The 17,712-nt window shown below is 37.2% G+C and overlaps 1 protein-coding gene across 4 annotated transcripts; it reads right to left on the bottom strand.

The window, feature by feature from the left end:
- Nucleotides 1–6,948: 6,948 nt before the first annotated feature.
- flad1 (flavin adenine dinucleotide synthetase 1) lies at nucleotides 6,949–16,747 on the bottom strand. Of its 4 annotated transcripts, none has more exons than XM_087812539.1 (11): nucleotides 16,681–16,747; nucleotides 15,509–15,595; nucleotides 15,281–15,440; nucleotides 14,640–15,017; nucleotides 12,390–12,503; nucleotides 12,055–12,322; nucleotides 11,825–11,972; nucleotides 9,891–9,989; nucleotides 9,624–9,813; nucleotides 8,551–8,624; nucleotides 6,949–7,211 (listed from the first exon to the last, which is right to left on the bottom strand). In XM_087812539.1, the coding sequence occupies exons 2-11, from the start codon at nucleotides 15,514–15,516 to the stop codon at nucleotides 7,076–7,078; spliced, it is 1,575 nt and encodes a 524-aa protein (XP_087668665.1). In that variant the 5' UTR covers nucleotides 15,517–15,595; nucleotides 16,681–16,747; the 3' UTR covers nucleotides 6,949–7,075. The 4 variants fall into 4 exon arrangements, with proteins under 4 accessions (XP_087668665.1, XP_087668668.1, XP_087668666.1 ...); XM_087812542.1 differs by having other exon boundaries at nucleotides 15,281–15,436; nucleotides 16,681–16,745; XM_087812540.1 differs by lacking the exon at nucleotides 16,681–16,747 and adding an exon at nucleotides 16,601–16,642.
- Nucleotides 16,748–17,712: the final 965 nt, after the last annotated feature.

Here is a 17,712-nt window from a genome sequence, read left to right as displayed (position 1 = left end):
CCCCCCCTGGAAAAAAATGTCACACTTTGATAGCGAACATCCTATTTCCGATGATCGGCTCGGTTGGTTTTACATTCACAGGGTTTGGTAATTTGCAGCGATTCAAAAGGTCTCTCTTGTCTTTCCTGACAAAGGAGCGTCTATTCATCCTTCCAGTGGAAGCGACGTTCCCGGGACGGAGTCGCTGTCTCATGGCGCTCCGGGAGCCGCAGAAGAATTGGATTAGATTCCTTCAAAGAAGAGCATCACAGGCTCCAGGACCCCGGCTCGCGTCCCAGGATCAGACGCCGGGATGTTTAAGTTGTGGTCGTGGAGTCTTGCGAAGAAAGAATTATATTCATATATTCATCTGAGAGATAGTGTTTCCTGGAATCATGTTTTTTAATTCGACATGTATCTTGTGATTCAGATGAAATAAAACTTAAAACTTTATTTTTTTATTCATTTTTATTCACTTAAACACCACGATTCCAAATTTATTTTAATCTGTATTCATTTAAAATAATACATTAAAAATTACATACATATATATTTGGCTTTTAAATCTTTCTTATACTCTATATTTCAACAAACTTTATATTTTTATTTACAATCAACATGCAAATATCTGCAAAACAGCTTTTTTCATTTTTGTGTTAAAATTAAAATTACGTCCACTAGATGGCAACAGTCATTACATCCTCTGCAGGTAAAGGAACAACGAAATCATGCGAGATCCTGGCGATGAATGAGGACGAGAGGATACAGTCGACTCCAGCACACATCCCTACATGCTATTATGTAATGTGTATATGAATATATATATATATATATATATATATATATATATATATATATATACCTACTGTATATATACCTACTGTATATATACAGTATATATCATTAACTTACTTACTTACTATAAATATACTGTATATATATACAGTATATATATAGTATATACAGTATATACTGTATATATACAAGATATATATACTGTATATATATAATTTACTTACTTACTTAATATATATATATATATATATACAGTGTACATATATATATATATATATATTCAAACATTTTAGTTCTTTACATTGAATAAAAAATGTATTGATACTGTTGATTTTACAGTTAGGAAAAGTTTTAATGTTCACGTTTCCCTAAAAAAAAAACATTTTAAATTAAAAATAACCTTAGTTTATATGAAAATGTATATGAATTTACTATCGTTAACTACTGTAAAATAGAATATTCTTTCTATGACAAAAAAATGTAATTGATACTGTTCATTTCATAGTTTAAAACAAGCATATTCTGTAAGTAAAAACTGTGTAAATGTAACTATTTCATTGATATATGTAATTACATTAATAATAATAGCTGAATTCCGAAGTCTACGATGTGAAAAGTATTAATTATCGTTTGATATTTCAATCGTTTCCAGCTTTTAATTGTTAATCATTGTTAGCGTCTGCGGTCGTCGACCGCTGCGCGAGGATTAAACTGAAGCGAAAATAATAATAACCGCCGACAGAAATGTCACTAAAGATTTTTTTAAGACGTCGTCCTAGTGGGAAAAAAAAAAAAAAAAAGCAGCAGCAACGATCGCACACTAAAAAAGAAACCACAGCGCCCTCTAATCAGATGCTATTTTCTTCTCCGGGTTTTGACCTCGGCTCCGGTGCCACAATCAGACTTTTCATTCAGGTCAGAGTCGGAGGAGGAAGGAAGTGATTTGAAGATAAATATTGATAAAGCGACGACGGAAAGAACCTGCGGGGGAGATTAAAAAAGATCAGCAGGAAACCGTGAAGGACGTTGGAACAAAGAGAAGAATTATAACTAAAAATACCAGGACGTCGGAATCAATTTGGAAGTTTCTCGGGCTCGCAATAGAAGTGGAAGAAATTTGATTAGTTTTTTTGTTCTATGGGAAGAAGTTAAGGAGGTGAGTTGGGGTTAAGAGCTGCACGCTAGAGGTAAAATGTCATATTATTTTATTATCAATTACCATCTTTATCATCCTCAGGTCGAAAAGATTCGGGACTTCTGGTCTCATCTGAAAATATCAATTGATATGTCAATCAAGTTCGACTGCTTCCTCTCAATGATGACGGAATGTTAGTGAGTAGATGTGTAGCTACACTGGTTCGGTTTCAGGGAACGTTGCAGTATACTCACGACGTTTTGAGGAACACCTACCCCACCTTTAAGGCTGTTTCTATTCATTTTTATCGACAGAAATTAAAGGCGATGTTTTTAATATCCATGACAGTTGCACTTTAAACGTGTTTCAAATGAATCTGTTTTGTGTTGCTACTATTATTAGAACATCTACTGCAGTTTCATAGACAAACGACCAAGACAAACAAATGAGGATAATATCCGGGAAAATGTGGCGAAGAATGACAATGAGGGTTGTTTTCTTTATCAGTGGACTTTCTGCTGCTTTATTTTCATAATATAATCCTGATAATTGATTTCCTACGGCAGTTTCCAACAAGATAAATGCGAATGCAGTGAACAGATTGTTAGCCAATGCTAGCTAACGCCAATGTAGCCAAGTTGCTATTATCTTAATTTTCATCTAAACTAAATTATTTGCTTGAAATAGATGTTGGTTATAGAAAGCAATCTGGGTCGATGAACTAAATGTCCCAATAATTTAGGATTAAACCGTAGCTAAAACAGCTAGCATCAGCTAATAACCCGAAGCTAGCTCAAGTGAAAGCAATTTTTGGAACTGATCTTCTCGCTTAAACTCCCATAAAAGTTTGAAAATCATAAACAACATTGCAGCTTCGCTTGCCATGCGTCTTAAAGCAACATATTACAGTTTCAACGCATTACATGCACAGCTTGGAATCATGTTATTGACGTACCTCAATAAAAAATGTATATATATACTGTATATATATCAAACATATTGTCAAGTTCCTGGTGCACAAGTCAAATTATTTAGTGAACACACAAAAGTTTTTGGTGCACATGCGAAAGTTTTTTTAATGCACACGCAAAGGTTTTTGGGCACATGCGAGAGTTCTTGGTGCACATGAGAAATTTACAAGTTCCTTGTGAAATTCCAATAATTTCAAATGCACATCGAATCGAATCGAATGAATCGGCAGATCTGTTGTGTGGAGTCCCTCAAGGTTCTGTTCTGGGTCCTTTATTGTTTTTGCTGTACTTGATTCCCCTCGGTAAAATCATTCAGAGATTTCCACATGTTTCTTATCACATTTTTGCTGATGACATCCAGCTCTGCTGCTCTGTTGATCCAACTGAGCCCCAGAGGCTGAACAGCTTAGTCAATTGTTTGCTAGAAATCAAACAGTGGAGTGAAAACACTTTGCAGCTAAATGTGGACAAAACTGAAACTCTGGTGATTGCTCCTGATGATAAGGTTCCAGGGTTGAGTCAGTACTTGGGTGACTTAGGTCAGTCTGTCAAAATGAGCCTGAGAAACCTGGGTGTTGTATTTGATAAAGGCATGTCTCTAGTGCAAGACTGCAGAAAACTGACCAGAAACTTTCCTTCAACTGAGAAAAATCTCTAAATTTAGGAAAATGTTGTCGGAACATGATCTGGAGCTTGTAATCCATGCGTTTGTTTCTTCTCGTCTGGACTATTGTAACAGTTTGTTTTCTTGTCTTAAAAAGAAGGATCTGTCTCGTCTGCAGTTGATACAAAACTCTGCAGCGAGAATTCTGACCCGCTCTAGTAGAAGAACTCACATTTCTCCGATCCTTAAAACTCTTCAGTGGCTTCCAGTTTCTTTCAACTTTAAAATTCTGGTTCTTACTTTCAGATCCATTCATGGTCAGGCTCCTCCTTACATAACTGATCTGGTCCAGCCTTACACCCCAGCTCGGGCTCTGAGGTCTGTGGATCAGAATCTACTGATGGTTCCTCGCACACGGTTCAGGACCAGAGGAGAGAAATCTTTTCAGGCTGTTGCTCCTAAGCTTTGGAACGATCTTCTTCTCTCTTTGCGCTTGATGGATCTACTGACTCCTTTAAGAAACATCTTAAGACGTTTCTATTTGTTCAGGCTTTTCCTTGATTTTCTGTAACTCCTGTTGTGTTATCAGTTTTATCTTGATCTTTAAAGTATATACTTTATTGAATATTGTTTTGATTGTTTAAGCGCTTTGTGACCCTGGTCTGGAAAAGCGCTATATAAATAAATATGACTTACTTACTTACTTACATGCAAAATTATCGAGTGCTCATGTGAAAATATTTGGTACAAACTCAAAATTATCTGGGGAAATTGCAAAAGTTTCTGGTGTGCACACAAAATTACCTGGTGCAAATTAAGTTTCTTGTGAAATTCCAATAATTTCGGGTGCACACACAAAATGATCTAGTGCACATGTGAAAATATTTGGTTCAAAATGATCTGGTGAAATTGCAAAAGTTTCTGCGGCGCACACAAAATGACCAGGTGTGAATAAAGTTTATTGTGAAATTCCAATAATTTCGGGTGCACATGCTAAATTAAGATGTGCACATGTGAACATATTTGGTTCCGACTCAAAATGATCTGGTGAAATTGCAAAAGTTTCTGGTGCGCACACAAAATTACCTGGTGCGAATAAATTTTCTTTTGAAATTCCAATAATTTCGGGTGCACGTGCAAAATTAGCTAGTGCAAGTTTGAAAATATTTAGTGCAAATTCAAAATTATCTGGTGAAAGTGGAAAAGTTTCTGGTGCATATCAAAATTTTATTGTGCACACGTGAAAAAATTTGGTTCCTACTCAAAATGTATGGTAAAATTGTAAAGGTTTCTGGTGCGCACGTAAAAAAAATATTTGGTTCGTACTCAAAATGTATGGTAAAATTGTAAAAGTTTCTGGTGCGCACATAAAAAAAAAATTTGGTTTGTACTCAAAATGATCTGATGAAATTGAAGAGTTTCTCGTCCACGCGCAAAATGTTCTAGTGCGAATAAAGTTTCTTGTGAAATTCAAATAATTTCGGGTGCACATGCAAAATATTCTTGTGTACATGTGGAAATATTTGATGCAAACTCAAAATTATCTGGTGAAATTGCAAAAGTTTATGTGGCGCACACAAAATTACCTGGTGAAAATTAAGTTTCTTGTGAAATTCCAATAATTTCGGTTGCACACGCAAAATGATCTAGTGCACATGTTAAAATATTTGGTGCAAACTCAAAATGATCTGTCGAAATTGCAAAATTTTCTGGTGAAATTGTAAAAGTTTCTGTGGCGCACACAAAAATTACCTGGTGCGAATAAAGTTTCTTGTGAAATTCCAAAAATTTCGGTTGCACACACAAAATGTTCTAGTGCACATGTGATAATATTTGGTGCAAACTCAAATAATCTGGTGAAATTGCAAAAGTTTCTGGTGAAATTGCAAAAGTTTCTGGTGAAATTGCAAAAGTTTCTGGTGTGCACACAAAATCACCTGGTGCGAATTAAGTTTCTTGTGAAATTCCAATAATTTTTGGTGCACACACAAAATTATCTAGTGCACATGTGAAAATATTTGGTTCAAAATGATCTGGTGAAATTGCAAAAGTTTCTGCTGCGCACACAAAATTACAAAGGTTTATTGTGAAATTCCAATGATTTCGGGTGCACATGCTATATTAAGATGTGCACACGTGCAAATATTTGGTTCCTACTCAAAATTATCTGGTGAAATTGCAAATGTTTCTGGTGCGCACACAAAATTACCTGGTGCGAATAAAGTTTATTGTGAAATTCCAATACTTTTGTGTGCACACTAAAAACTATCTAGTGCACATGTGAAAATATTTGGAGCAAACTCAAAGTTATCTGGTGAATTTGCCATAGAATTTGTTGCACACATAACATTTTCTAGTGCAACGGTAAAAAATATTCGGTGCAAACTCGAAATTATCTGATGAAATTGACAAAGTTTCAGGTGCACGCACAAAATTACCTAGTGCACATGTGAAACTATTTGGTGCAAACTCAACTTTTGCGTACTCAAAATGATCTGGTGAAATTGCAAAAAATGTTCTGGTGCTCACACAAAGTGTTCTGGTGCACAGGTGAACATTTTTCGGTCCATCTCAAAATTATCTGTCGAAATGGCAAAAGTTTCTGTAGAAATTGCAAAAGTTTCTGGTGCACACACAAAACGATTAAAAGTTTCTGATATGCTCTTGAAAGTTTTGGGTGAAATTGCCAAAAATTTCAGGTGCGTAAATGAAAGTTTGCACGTGCACGTGGAAAAAGCAGGTTTGTACACAAAAATATCAGCATGTTTCACACATGAAAGGTTCTATTGCTCATGCATTTGTTGTCGTTTCATATGTCCCTGGACACTGCTCCATAGGAAGACCTGAAGCCTGAAGAGCATCACTTAAATCCACACAAACATCATCATCGCAGACAATATCTCGGTTTATTTATGGCAGCAGCTAAAAAAAACACAAACCATTAGATTCCCCGATTACAGATCCTCACTCCACCGCCTCTTGTATTACTGTTATCATTAATAAAGTTCGGGGGGCGGACGGAGGGACCTGCGGTGGCCTCGTAAGCCTCGCGCTTTATTAGATCGTCCTGGATCGATCCTGGACCCGCGCGACGAATCTCCAGAGAGAGGATCGATGAGCTCGGATTCAATCATGTCTGGGAACAGAGGAGGTTAATATATTGTAATCACCGCCTGCTAAATGGAAAAACGTGAGAACATCGCGCCCGTGAGGTCCACCAGGAGAACTACAAGGAGATGATGGGTCGATGGAAGAACCTGCTGGTGACCTTGACCTTCAGATGGAAGTCAGAGAACCGAGTTATTTACTCATACGTTGGGACGGAGGCCGTCTGTCCGGGGCAGGTGGTCGTGATTGGATTTTAGGGGAGAAAAAAACAACAAAAACAAGACGAATGGATCCGTGAATGAGATAAATCAAGACGCTCTGCATGAGGGACCCCGAAATAGAAACATGACAACAGCGAGGGACGACACTGATCGATGCTTTATTCAGCAACACAAACACTCGCACACCTTTTTTTTCATATTGATCCGCGTCTTCTCCAGGTCTATGAGTCTTATAAAAGAAGGTCTTCTTCTCCCGACGTCTTCACGCTCGAGAGTTCCGCTCCTCGTCTTCGTCCTCCAGCTGGTGCGCCGGCCTGTAGCGGGTCACGCCCCGGGCGTCCACCACCTGGAGCACCGGGTTCCTGCAGGTGTTGTCCATGCTGCCCAGGGAGGTGTAGCTGCGCACACGTGTACCAGGTGATGAGCGGAAGAAAATTATAATACCTGGATGACTGTTAGATATTTTTAAAAAAGCATTTTCAAAGGGAATACAAAAATCAGTGTCTTTATCTATTAATGGTGTTTATTAATCGTGTTGTTGTGTATTTAAATATATATATATGACTTTATTCTTGTAATTGTGTGAATGATGATCCACTTTTGATCTTCTGACCTAAATTTTGTACCGACTCTTTATCTGATTTTAACCATTCAGACTTTGATCAATTTTGCTCGTTCCATAAATGCAGGCTATGTTCTAGATTTCTTTTATCTCTTCTACTCTTTCTTCTATTCCTCTTTTTCTACCCTTTTTTCCCCACAATCACTTGAATGGTAAAAATCTTCAACTCATCTTTCAACTCCTTCCACTTAACGTACATTCAATTACTCAAATCAAGAAACTTTATTCAACTTTAAAAACACTACTTCTACTTAGTAAGTAAGTAAGTCATTTTTATTTGTATAGCACTTTTCCAGACCAGGGTCACAAAGCGCTTAAACAATCAAAACAATATTCATTAAAGTATATAGTTTAAAGGGCAAGATAAAACTTACTTACTGCTACTTATTTTTCTACTTCTATTACTTCTTCTACTCCCACTTCTACTAGTACCGCTTCTACTTCTACTACTTCTTCTGCTACTTCTACTTCTTCTACTACCAATTCTACTACTTATTCTACCACTTCTACTAGTACTTCTTCTACTACTAATTCAAATTATTTTTCTTCTACTATTTCTACTAATAGTACAAATTCTTCTACTACTTCTACTATATACTCTACTACTTATTATACTTCTACTATGAACTCTACCATTTCTTCTACTAATAACTCTACTACTTCTTCTGCTCCCACTACTACTTCTTATACTTCCACTACTAATTCTGCTACTTCTACTACTATTTCTAGTTCTACTTCTTTTACCTCCACTATTTCTACTACTAATTCTTATACTACTTATACTACTTTTTTTTACTTCTACTAATAACTCTACTACTTCTACAACTCCCACTACTCCTTATTCTACTACTACTTATTCTTTTTTCTTCTTCTCAACCTTTTTCAGTTTACGTTTTCACGTCAGTCTTTCTTCTTCATGCCATCATTTCAACTGTTTCCACACAGTTTTACTTTGAATACTAATAAAATACTTTCAATCATTTCAGTTTACAGATTCAGCAGATGCAGCATTCACACTGCATTTTCTTCTGGAATTGCAATTCTTCTAGTCACAGGCGTGTTTTTATAGTTATGATAACTTATGAAACGTAGGAGGTTCCTGGAATATTTCTTACCCTTTATCATACAAGATACAGTAGGGAACGTACAGCGTCCTCAGAAAGGCCCAGATGTCATGATACGACCAGTCCTGGAAAAAAACAAAACATATTTTGTTCAGAAAAAACATTTTTTTAGGTATCATTTGGAAATTAGTAGCAAGATTTTTGTTTATTATTTTCTTTACTTTATTTCAAGGATTTGTTATTTTTAAAAGGTTTTATTTGTACTTGTTTCAATATCAAGTGACATCTAGAAAATAAACAGTCCAAACCAAATAAACAAATGTTCAATTATAATAACAAAGAATCATAACAAAGGGAATATGTTAAAAATAAATAAATAAATAAAGCAATACATTTCAAATTAAAAGAAATGAGGAAAAAAAGGCAGATCAAAATGTTGGAAAAATCCAGTTATAAAACTGATATACAGTACATTGTGTTTTTTAAAATGGCTTATTCACTAAAAATCAACTTATTACTGTAGATGACATTTTTTTGCATTTAAAGTCGGCCACATCTGCTCATCATTTAAGCCTAATTTAAACGCGCAAAGATGAAGTCATTGTCCCCGTTTAATGCGTTTAACATCACTTTCTAATGAGAGGCGTCTGTTCTGGTGTCAGCACCACCATTATGAGGAGAAAAAAAATCAAGAAGAATTCATTCGTTATTTACTGATGTCATTGAAAGAAGAATAAATGCAGCACAAGTTGAATAAAAGAAACAGATTATAGAAAAGCCAAAGGACAAAAATGTGTTGAATTTAATTAAGATATTCATCGTTTCGTTCACAGAAGTCGTTTTTTTTCTGCTAGATTTTTATTAAATTGACACATTTCCGTGCTGGTCTGACCTTCCCTAATGATACGTATTCATGTAAATACTCTTTTTATGTTAAATATGATGTGAAAATTATAGATATTTTGGATATTTAGGTCGTAACTTTGAAACTAACGAGTATTTTAATCAAGGTATTCAAGTATCAAGACCTCTCACTCAAACTTGACATTCCCGTCCTCTTCGTGAGACGCTAAACCACGTCGCCGTCACATTTTTTAACACTTCTTTCTCGCCGTGATTCTCACCAGCAGGGGGTTGACCCTCATGTAGTCGGGCCAGCCGGGGTCAGTGGGACACATGGGCGTGAGCGTGTGAGAGTAAGGGTCGCTCCTCCTCGTCCCCATCAGCACCGCCTTCAGCTCCGGCTTCCTCTCCGTCACCTCGCTCAGCGCCTGCCGGATGTTGCCCTCCACGGAGAACAGATCCAGGTCGTACCTGCGGGAGGGCGAGGCCACGCCGGTGAGTCGTACTCGCGGTGACGAAGACACACTAGAACGTCATTCGGACGTCACCTTTTGATGGTATCCTGGAGGAATCGTTCCATTTCTGGGAACGGGGAGACGATGCGGATGTAGAGAGCTTTCACCTTGTCTTTACCGTCAGGATAACGCCTGAGTGGCAGAAGAAAAAAAAAAGAGAGTGATGGGACATTGAAGGGTAAATGGAGGGTAGATGGAACCGTTTACTCGCCGTGCCTCCTACGATGTAGCACCGTGTCAAACTCATGGTCCAGAATAATAAAAGATGAATGTTGATATTATGACGTATAAAGATGTCAGTGCTTAAGATAAGATAAGGGACAGAGATTATGGATGTCAACAAAATGAGTATATCTTACAGGTATTTGGTGACAGTAGAGCTTTAAAGAATAAAAACACAAAATCTACTTCCTGTTTGGTGAATAACCATTATTTTAGGCCCATGAATAAGTGTTTAAAGATGTTGATCTCTTGTTTGTTTGAGTTTTAAATCAAACATAAACTAATTTACAGAACACCAGGGGTGTGTATAGGAAAGAATCTGCTGATACCAGACGTATCACGATTAATGGCAACCTATAGTATATATTGCAATATTGTAGTAACAAGGATATATTCGTAGTATTGTCGAGTACTTGACTCTGGTGTTGCGGAATTCACAGACCACCTGACTCTTGACGAAGTCGTAACTGCTTTCACTTGTTTTGAAACCAAATATGTCCAAAATTCAGCTTTAAAAGCTGCTGGAGTCGACTGTATCCTCTCATCCTCAGTCATTACTGGGATCTCATGGCATTTTCTTTTCTTTTAGCGTCTGTTAAGTTTAATTGCAACACAAAAACAACAAACAGACCCTGTGAATATGTTTCATGATCATTTTAAATATGTATAGTTTATAGATAATACATTTGTATAAATACTGTATTGTATAAGTACAGTATTGTCCGAGTACTTGACTCTGGTGTTGCAGAATTTACAGACAACATGAATCTTGACAAAGTTGTTTTGAAACTAAAATATGTCCAAACATCAGCTTTAAAAGCTGCTGGAGTCGACTGTATCCTCTCGTCCTCAGTCATCGCCAGGATTTCGCAGGATTTAATTGTTACTTTAACTTCAAAGGACTTAAAGACTGCTGCAATCTAGCGAACATGCAAAAATGATCAAACTCTGTAAATATTTTGATGTTACTTCAAATAAAATAATTGTATTGAAACATAAAATATGATTGGAAGCCGAAAAAATGCTGCTGTTGAAAATCAATTCGGTATAATGAAAATAAATTGTGTAGTTTAAGTGTATACATTTATCCTCAAACAGCCTACTGAAGAAAATCTTTTTTCTTTAAAATGTTTAAATTATTTTTCTTTCTTTTAGTGATGGTCTGATGAAGCTTCATTAAAGAGTGTCATGTTGTTAAGAGGTCAGTAGGTGGCGCCATCAGTTTAAGAATGATCAGATGTTTCATTAAAACAGTTGTTCAAAACAAAAGGAAAATGGCGCAGATGTCGCCATCTAGTGGATATAATAATCTCTGAATACAATGACACTGCTTCATGAAGCTTCATCAGACCATCACTACTGTTTTTTGTTTATTATTACAAATAATATAATAAATAATGGAGGTATATTTAAACCTCCCCCACTTCTTTTTTCAGGGGACACATTTCTTTTTCTTGTTTTCCTATATTTTTATACACGATGTTGTTTAAAATGCAAAATCTAAATTAAAATAATAAATAAATAATAAATCAGTATTTACTGAGTATGACACTTTATTTATCACGTTTTTTCCTAAACAAAAACCTCTCAACTTTTAGGTCACAATCCACAAATTGAGAATCTGTGAGAGTGGTTGCCATGACAACGGTACAGGTAAGCAGATCATACATTTGGGTTTTTGAATGTAACTCCTATTATTATTGTGCATGTGTTGCGCTTCTATTAAACATCCTTGGAGTCACTACCGTTTCACAGCAGCATGGTAGAGATGCAGCAGCGCCGTGCAGTCCTTGCCTCCGTTGAAGCCGACACAAATCTGCTCTGACGAGTACTGATCCAGCGCCGCCTCGATCGTCTTCAGCGCCGACTGAACTTTGTCACCCAGCGGTGAACCTGTCGCGATAAAAAACAAAAAAAAAGTTGACGAGAGCCTTGTCAAGATGCCGTGACAGGTAGAGAAACGAGGCGGTCCTACCGGTGTTGGCGAGTCCGTACACCTCGGCGGGGGCGATGGACACCGAGTCGGTTATCAAAGGCACGACGCTCCCCTCGGGCAGCGCGTCCACCAGCTGAGCACGAGCTCCGTCCACCTCCTCCGCGCTGCCCGAGTCCAGCACCAGGCGGACTCTGTGGTAGTTGCTCAGCCAGTCCGGGTACGAGCCCAGAGCCACTTTCTTTCCCCAGTCGGCCTGAAGTCTGGTGAGCACCTGAGCGATGTCGGTTTCATCCGCATCGACGAACACCTGAAGTCATCGACACCGAGTTAACACGACACGTTTAAATCGATAAAAAACATAAAATAACGTTTACCTCACGCGTGTGAAAAGTGGTACCGGAGCCGGCGAAAAGATGTTCCACTCCACCAAACGCTCTTTCTAACAAAGATGGAATCCCAGGAAATATGTAGACGTTTCGCACACTCACCTAAAAAAAATCCACAATTGAATATACTATTTATATATATTTCAGGAAACCACTAGCAAATCAAATAATAAAAGATTATACAGAAGCACTCTTTTTGGCCGTCACAAACAAACTCGTTTCCACTTCAATTCAATTCAATTTTCTCAAGTGTCATGTGATAACAAAGTTATCTCAAGACACTTTACGTTTCAAGTAAGACTATAGTGGAGAAAAGAAAAACAGATCCCAGCGAATCACAGTGTTACAGTGGCGAGGAAAAAAAGTGCTTTTATAAGGCAGAAAAATTGAGCAGAACCAGACTCAGGAGGAGAGACAGGGAGGAGAACTTGGATACATAACGTTATTAAACCCAAAACATGCAAAGTAGTGACCGTTTAACTATTCGCTCGAGTAAAACATTTTTTTTTTAAACTTGCAAACTCAACCTTGCTTATGAGACGTCACCCTGAGGGGTGAACAGCTCCTTTAATGCTTTGCCGCCCAGCCATCCAATCACAACTGACGACATAGCAACATAGACGTAGAATTTAAATACAGTACTTTAGCGACCAATCCGCTATCACTAAATAGAGCGGTGTGTAAAAAGGCATCATGGGGGTGTTTGTTGGCACCATCAGTGAGGTATGTGTGATATTTAGTGCCTCAAACTAATTTCTGTAGATGTGTTAAGTTTATCTGTTGTTTATATAAATCACAAATTTGCAAAAGTGTGAAAAAAGAAATACGGAGCTTTGCCTTTACTATCTGCAGCTTGATACAATTTATTTTAATATGAAGTACCGTGTGCAGAATAATATCTGTAGTACTGTGTACAGAATAATATCTTCAGTACTTTGTGCAGAATAATATCTGTAGTACTGTGTGCAGAATAATATCTGTAGTACTGTGTACAGAATAATATCTTCAGTACTTTGTGCAGAATAATATCTGTGGTACTGTGTGCAGAATAATACCTGTAGTACTGTGTACAGAATAATATATTCAGTACTTTGTGCAGAATAATATCTGTAGTACTGTGTGCAGAATAATATCTGTAGTACAGTGTGCAGAATAATATCTGTAATACTGTGTGCAGAATAATATCTGTAATACTGTGTGCAGAATAATATCTGTAGTACTGTGTGCAGAATAATATCTGCACTACTGTGTGCAGAATACTATCTGTAGTACTGTGTGCAGAATAATATATGCACTACTGTGTGCAGAATAATATCTGTAGTACTGTGTGCAGAATAATATCTGCACTACTGTGTGCAGAATAATATCTGTAGTACTGAGTGCAGAATAATATCTGTAGTACTGTGTGCAGAATAATATCTGTAGTACTGTGTGCAGAATAATATCTGCACTACTGTGTGCAGAATAATATCTGTAGTACTGAGTGCAGAATAATATCTGTAGTACTGTGTGCAGAATAATATCTGTAGTACTGTGTGCAGAATAATAACTGCACTACTGTGTACAGAATAATATCTGTAGTAATGCGTGCAGAATAATATCTGCACTACTGTGTGTAGAATAATATCTGCACTACTGTGTGCAGAATAATATATGTAGTACTGCGTGCAGAATAATATCTGCACTATTGTGTGCAGAATAATATCTGCAGTACTGTGTGCAGAATGATATCTGTAGTACTGAGTGCAGAATAATATCTGTAGTACTGTGTGCAGAATAATATCTGCACTACTGTGTACAGAATGATATCTGTAGTACTATGTGCAAAATAATATCTGCACTACTGTGTGTAGAATAATATCTGCAGTACTGTGTGCAGAATGATATCTGTAGTACTGAGTGCAGAATAATATCTGTAGTACTGTGTGCAGAATAATATCTGCAGTACTGTGTGCAGAATGATATCTGTAGTACTATGTGCAGAATAATATCTGCAGTACTGTGTGCAGAATGATATCTGTAGTACTATGTGCAGAATAATATCTGCAGTACTGTGTGCATAACGATATCTGCGAGACCACAGAAGGTGGACTGTGATATTGTGAGGGGCGACTGTAGCTCATGGTCACAGTTTAAAATACCTAAAATAGAGATTAAGATTTGGTTTAGATACAACTTCATTGATCCCTTAGGAAAATTCCTTTAGGAAAATCCAGCTCCTCCAGATCAACGACTCACCAGGGGGTAGCGAAGAGGCTTTCCCGTCTGCGGGTCGGTCCCATAGTTGAGTTTAGCAGAGCGGGGCACCGTGGCCAGCTTCATGGCGGCGCTGTCTTGGCCCTTGGCGCCGAAGAACTCCGTCACCAGCCTGGAGAGCTCTGGATGAGGAAACGTCTCCTCTTTGAACGCCATGGCGACGCTCTGGAAGGTGACGTCGTCGTGGGTGGGGCCTATCCCGCCCGAGGTGAGCAGGTGAGTGTGCTGCGACGAGAGCGACTCCACCTCCTTGGCGATGACCTCCGTCACGTCCGGCACGACGGTGATCCGCTGCACGGCCACGCCCAGTTTCCTCAGGCCTCTGGTGAGGAAGCCGCTGTTGGTGTCGAGCGTGTGTCCCTGAGAGCCAGATGAGAAAGTCTCGAGTGGTTTGAAGTGGTCTCGAAAACAAGGACTCGGCGTTGACGTCAAGGTCTGACTTTAAAGAAAAATCATGGACGGCGCGAGCATATATATTAGCGCTGAGACGTGGCATTGGACTGAAACCAAAAGACCTCGTGTTTAAATCAAAACTCTGGCAACTTGAAGGGAGGATGACGGAGTTTATGAAGTTGTTCACAACATTCCTCAAGATATTTTAGAAGTGAAAAGAAAAATATTACCTTGAGTATCTCATCTCCGATAATGAGAATAGCTGCAGTGGGACCGTCACCATTGACGACCACCGGGTCTGCAGCGTTCGTCGACATGGCTGCTCTGCTGAGGTGAGCCGAGATTCTCCTCAAACGTGCCGCAGCTCTACCCAGAGTTGACAGGTCCTGGCTGGCCAAAAAAAAAAAAAAGAGTAAACTGTGGGTCAGAAGAACCAAAATACATCTTCTTATTTTTACATCAACATGGAGAATCCATAGGAAATTATGTCCACACAGCTCAGACTTCTGCTGCTTCTTTTTTTCAAGTAACCTTACAGGGAGAACCTTTGAAGAGAGAAGAATAGAAAGAGAGTTTTTACACACACTTCAATGTCCAACCTTTCATCTTGAGCAGCGTTTCAATTCTGAACAACGTTCTCTACACCTGGAGGCTTTAACATTTTTGAACTGACCATCTATACTTTTAAAAACTGTATAGCAATTCAATTTTAATCCATAATTTGTACTTAATGTGTGAAGTATAATTAACTACCATTACTTATATCCATTCAATGTACCTTTATATATATAGTTGACAGAATACAATTTTTATTTTACTTTAATGTATGAATTAACTCTTTTATCATAACTTATTATACTTCTCACTTATTTTAATGTATTGACGCCACATAAAAAACCTTCAAGTTTTTTTTGTTTTTTTTACAATACTGACAAAAACCTATTCCTTACGTTTTGTGTTGTTTGTAATTCTTATCTTGCAGTTATAAAAAATACTGTAAAAAACCTTCAAGTTTGTTAGTATTTTACAATACTGGCAAAAACTGTTCCTTACGTTTTGTGTTGTTTGTAATTCTTATCTTGCAGTTATTAAAAATACTGTAATATACAGTTCAATATTCAGACAGTATAACCATTGGGTAGCAATTCCTTCAAAACAGTTAATGCTTAACAACCTTTTTGGAATTTGAACACAATCTAGGAGGACTGCGGTAAACATTGATAACATTTTAAACCAACAACAGAATATTAATTCTACACGTTTGACTTTACAAAAGGTTACTTCTGTGTGTTTATATTCATATTTGCTGTCCATAAACAAGAGTCCATTATTCATCACATGTTATCCTCGGACATGTAAGTAATGTAAGTGGATCTACAGTGTTATTTTACGTTATAATACTCAATAAATCAAACACTATCTTATAAAGTCAATAATAAACACACATAAATACAAAACACATTTGCTTCTGTAGTGCAAGAAGCTCGATCGTTCTTTAAAATCCTAAATATACGCTTGACGCTTCTAGACGTTGAGTTATTAGCATTTACTTCAACCACCCATCGTTAAATATCGAGTTGTTATTTTAATAAAATATATTCGAGGACAAATTCAAGCTCAAACAACTTACTCATGATCTTGTTACGTATCCATGTTGCAAGCGTCACATGTCAAACAGCCAATGGCTAACGAGAAAACCACCACACAGCCAATCGAATCTCTCTGAAGGCGGGGCTAACGCCTGCGTCCAGGAAGTAATTCAGCGTGTCATCTTGACACACAATAACAGTTTATTATAATAATTTTCTCTGTCGGTTGAATTAAAGCGACATATTTCTCGGACTAATCGTTTGTAGCGAAGAAATTATTTTCGCAACACGATGATGCTAACAGGGGCTACATGAAATCTTCTTCTCTTGAGGGTTTATTCACACCAGTGAATGTGTTGCGCCTCTAGTGGTTCGGGGAAAGACATGCAAGGTTTGACGGCAGAGTGACATGTTTATTTGGTTCAGTTTTTCACTTTCCTCTGTGTTTTAATGTTATCTCAAGTGGTTTTTAAACACATAAAAATGACTGTTCTTACTGGATTCCTTGTTCTAGCTTTACAAGTGAAAACCAATAGAATGACAATTGTACAGGATTAATATGAATCTGCTATAACATGTATAATATTATATATATAATACATGTATAACAATATTTTTCTGTAATGACACGTTGAATAAAACACGAAAGTTTTATTCTGGCATTTTAAATGGCTTTATTAAGCAAACAGGCACCAGTAGGGATATGCATGATTACAAATGAATACACGTTACAATTATATAGAGCGATAACTTTTTTGTTTGTTTGTTTGTTTGTTTTTTCAGTGATTATGTATATATCAACCTACTTTACAGAGATATATTGTTTTCTTGTTCTTACACAAAGCGTGTATTTTCCCCAGCCAGTGGGTGGCGCGCTTTGTCATGTTTAAAATCCTATAATAAATAAATAATGTTATAATAACTTTAATAACTTTTCACACGTGTGAGGTAAATAAAAAAATGTTATTTAGTTTTTCAATCGGAATCTTCTACTACTACAATTATTATTATTAGTATTATTGTTGTTTGTGTTATATTATTATTTTTATTGTTATTATTATTATTAGTAGAAG

This window comes from Callionymus lyra, chromosome 17 (genome assembly GCF_982586985.1).
Source record: "Callionymus lyra chromosome 17, fCalLyr1.hap1.1, whole genome shotgun sequence".
In the NCBI taxonomy this organism is placed as follows: domain Eukaryota; kingdom Metazoa; phylum Chordata; class Actinopteri; order Syngnathiformes; family Callionymidae; genus Callionymus; species Callionymus lyra.
Note: the sequence above shows the minus strand (reverse complement) of the source record. Positions and strands in the feature narration are given on the sequence as shown.

Excerpts from the sequence above, each read along its gene's own strand:
- flad1 (XM_087812539.1), bottom strand. Across the intron at positions 12,323-12,389 it reads CCACTTTTCACACGCGTGAG|GTGTTCGTCGATGCGGATGA; the intron begins GTAAACGTTATT and ends CGATGACTTCAG. Across the intron at positions 7,212-8,550 it reads TGTATCTTGTATGATAAAGG|CTACACCTCCCTGGGCAGCA; the intron begins GTAAGAAATATT and ends ACGTGTGCGCAG.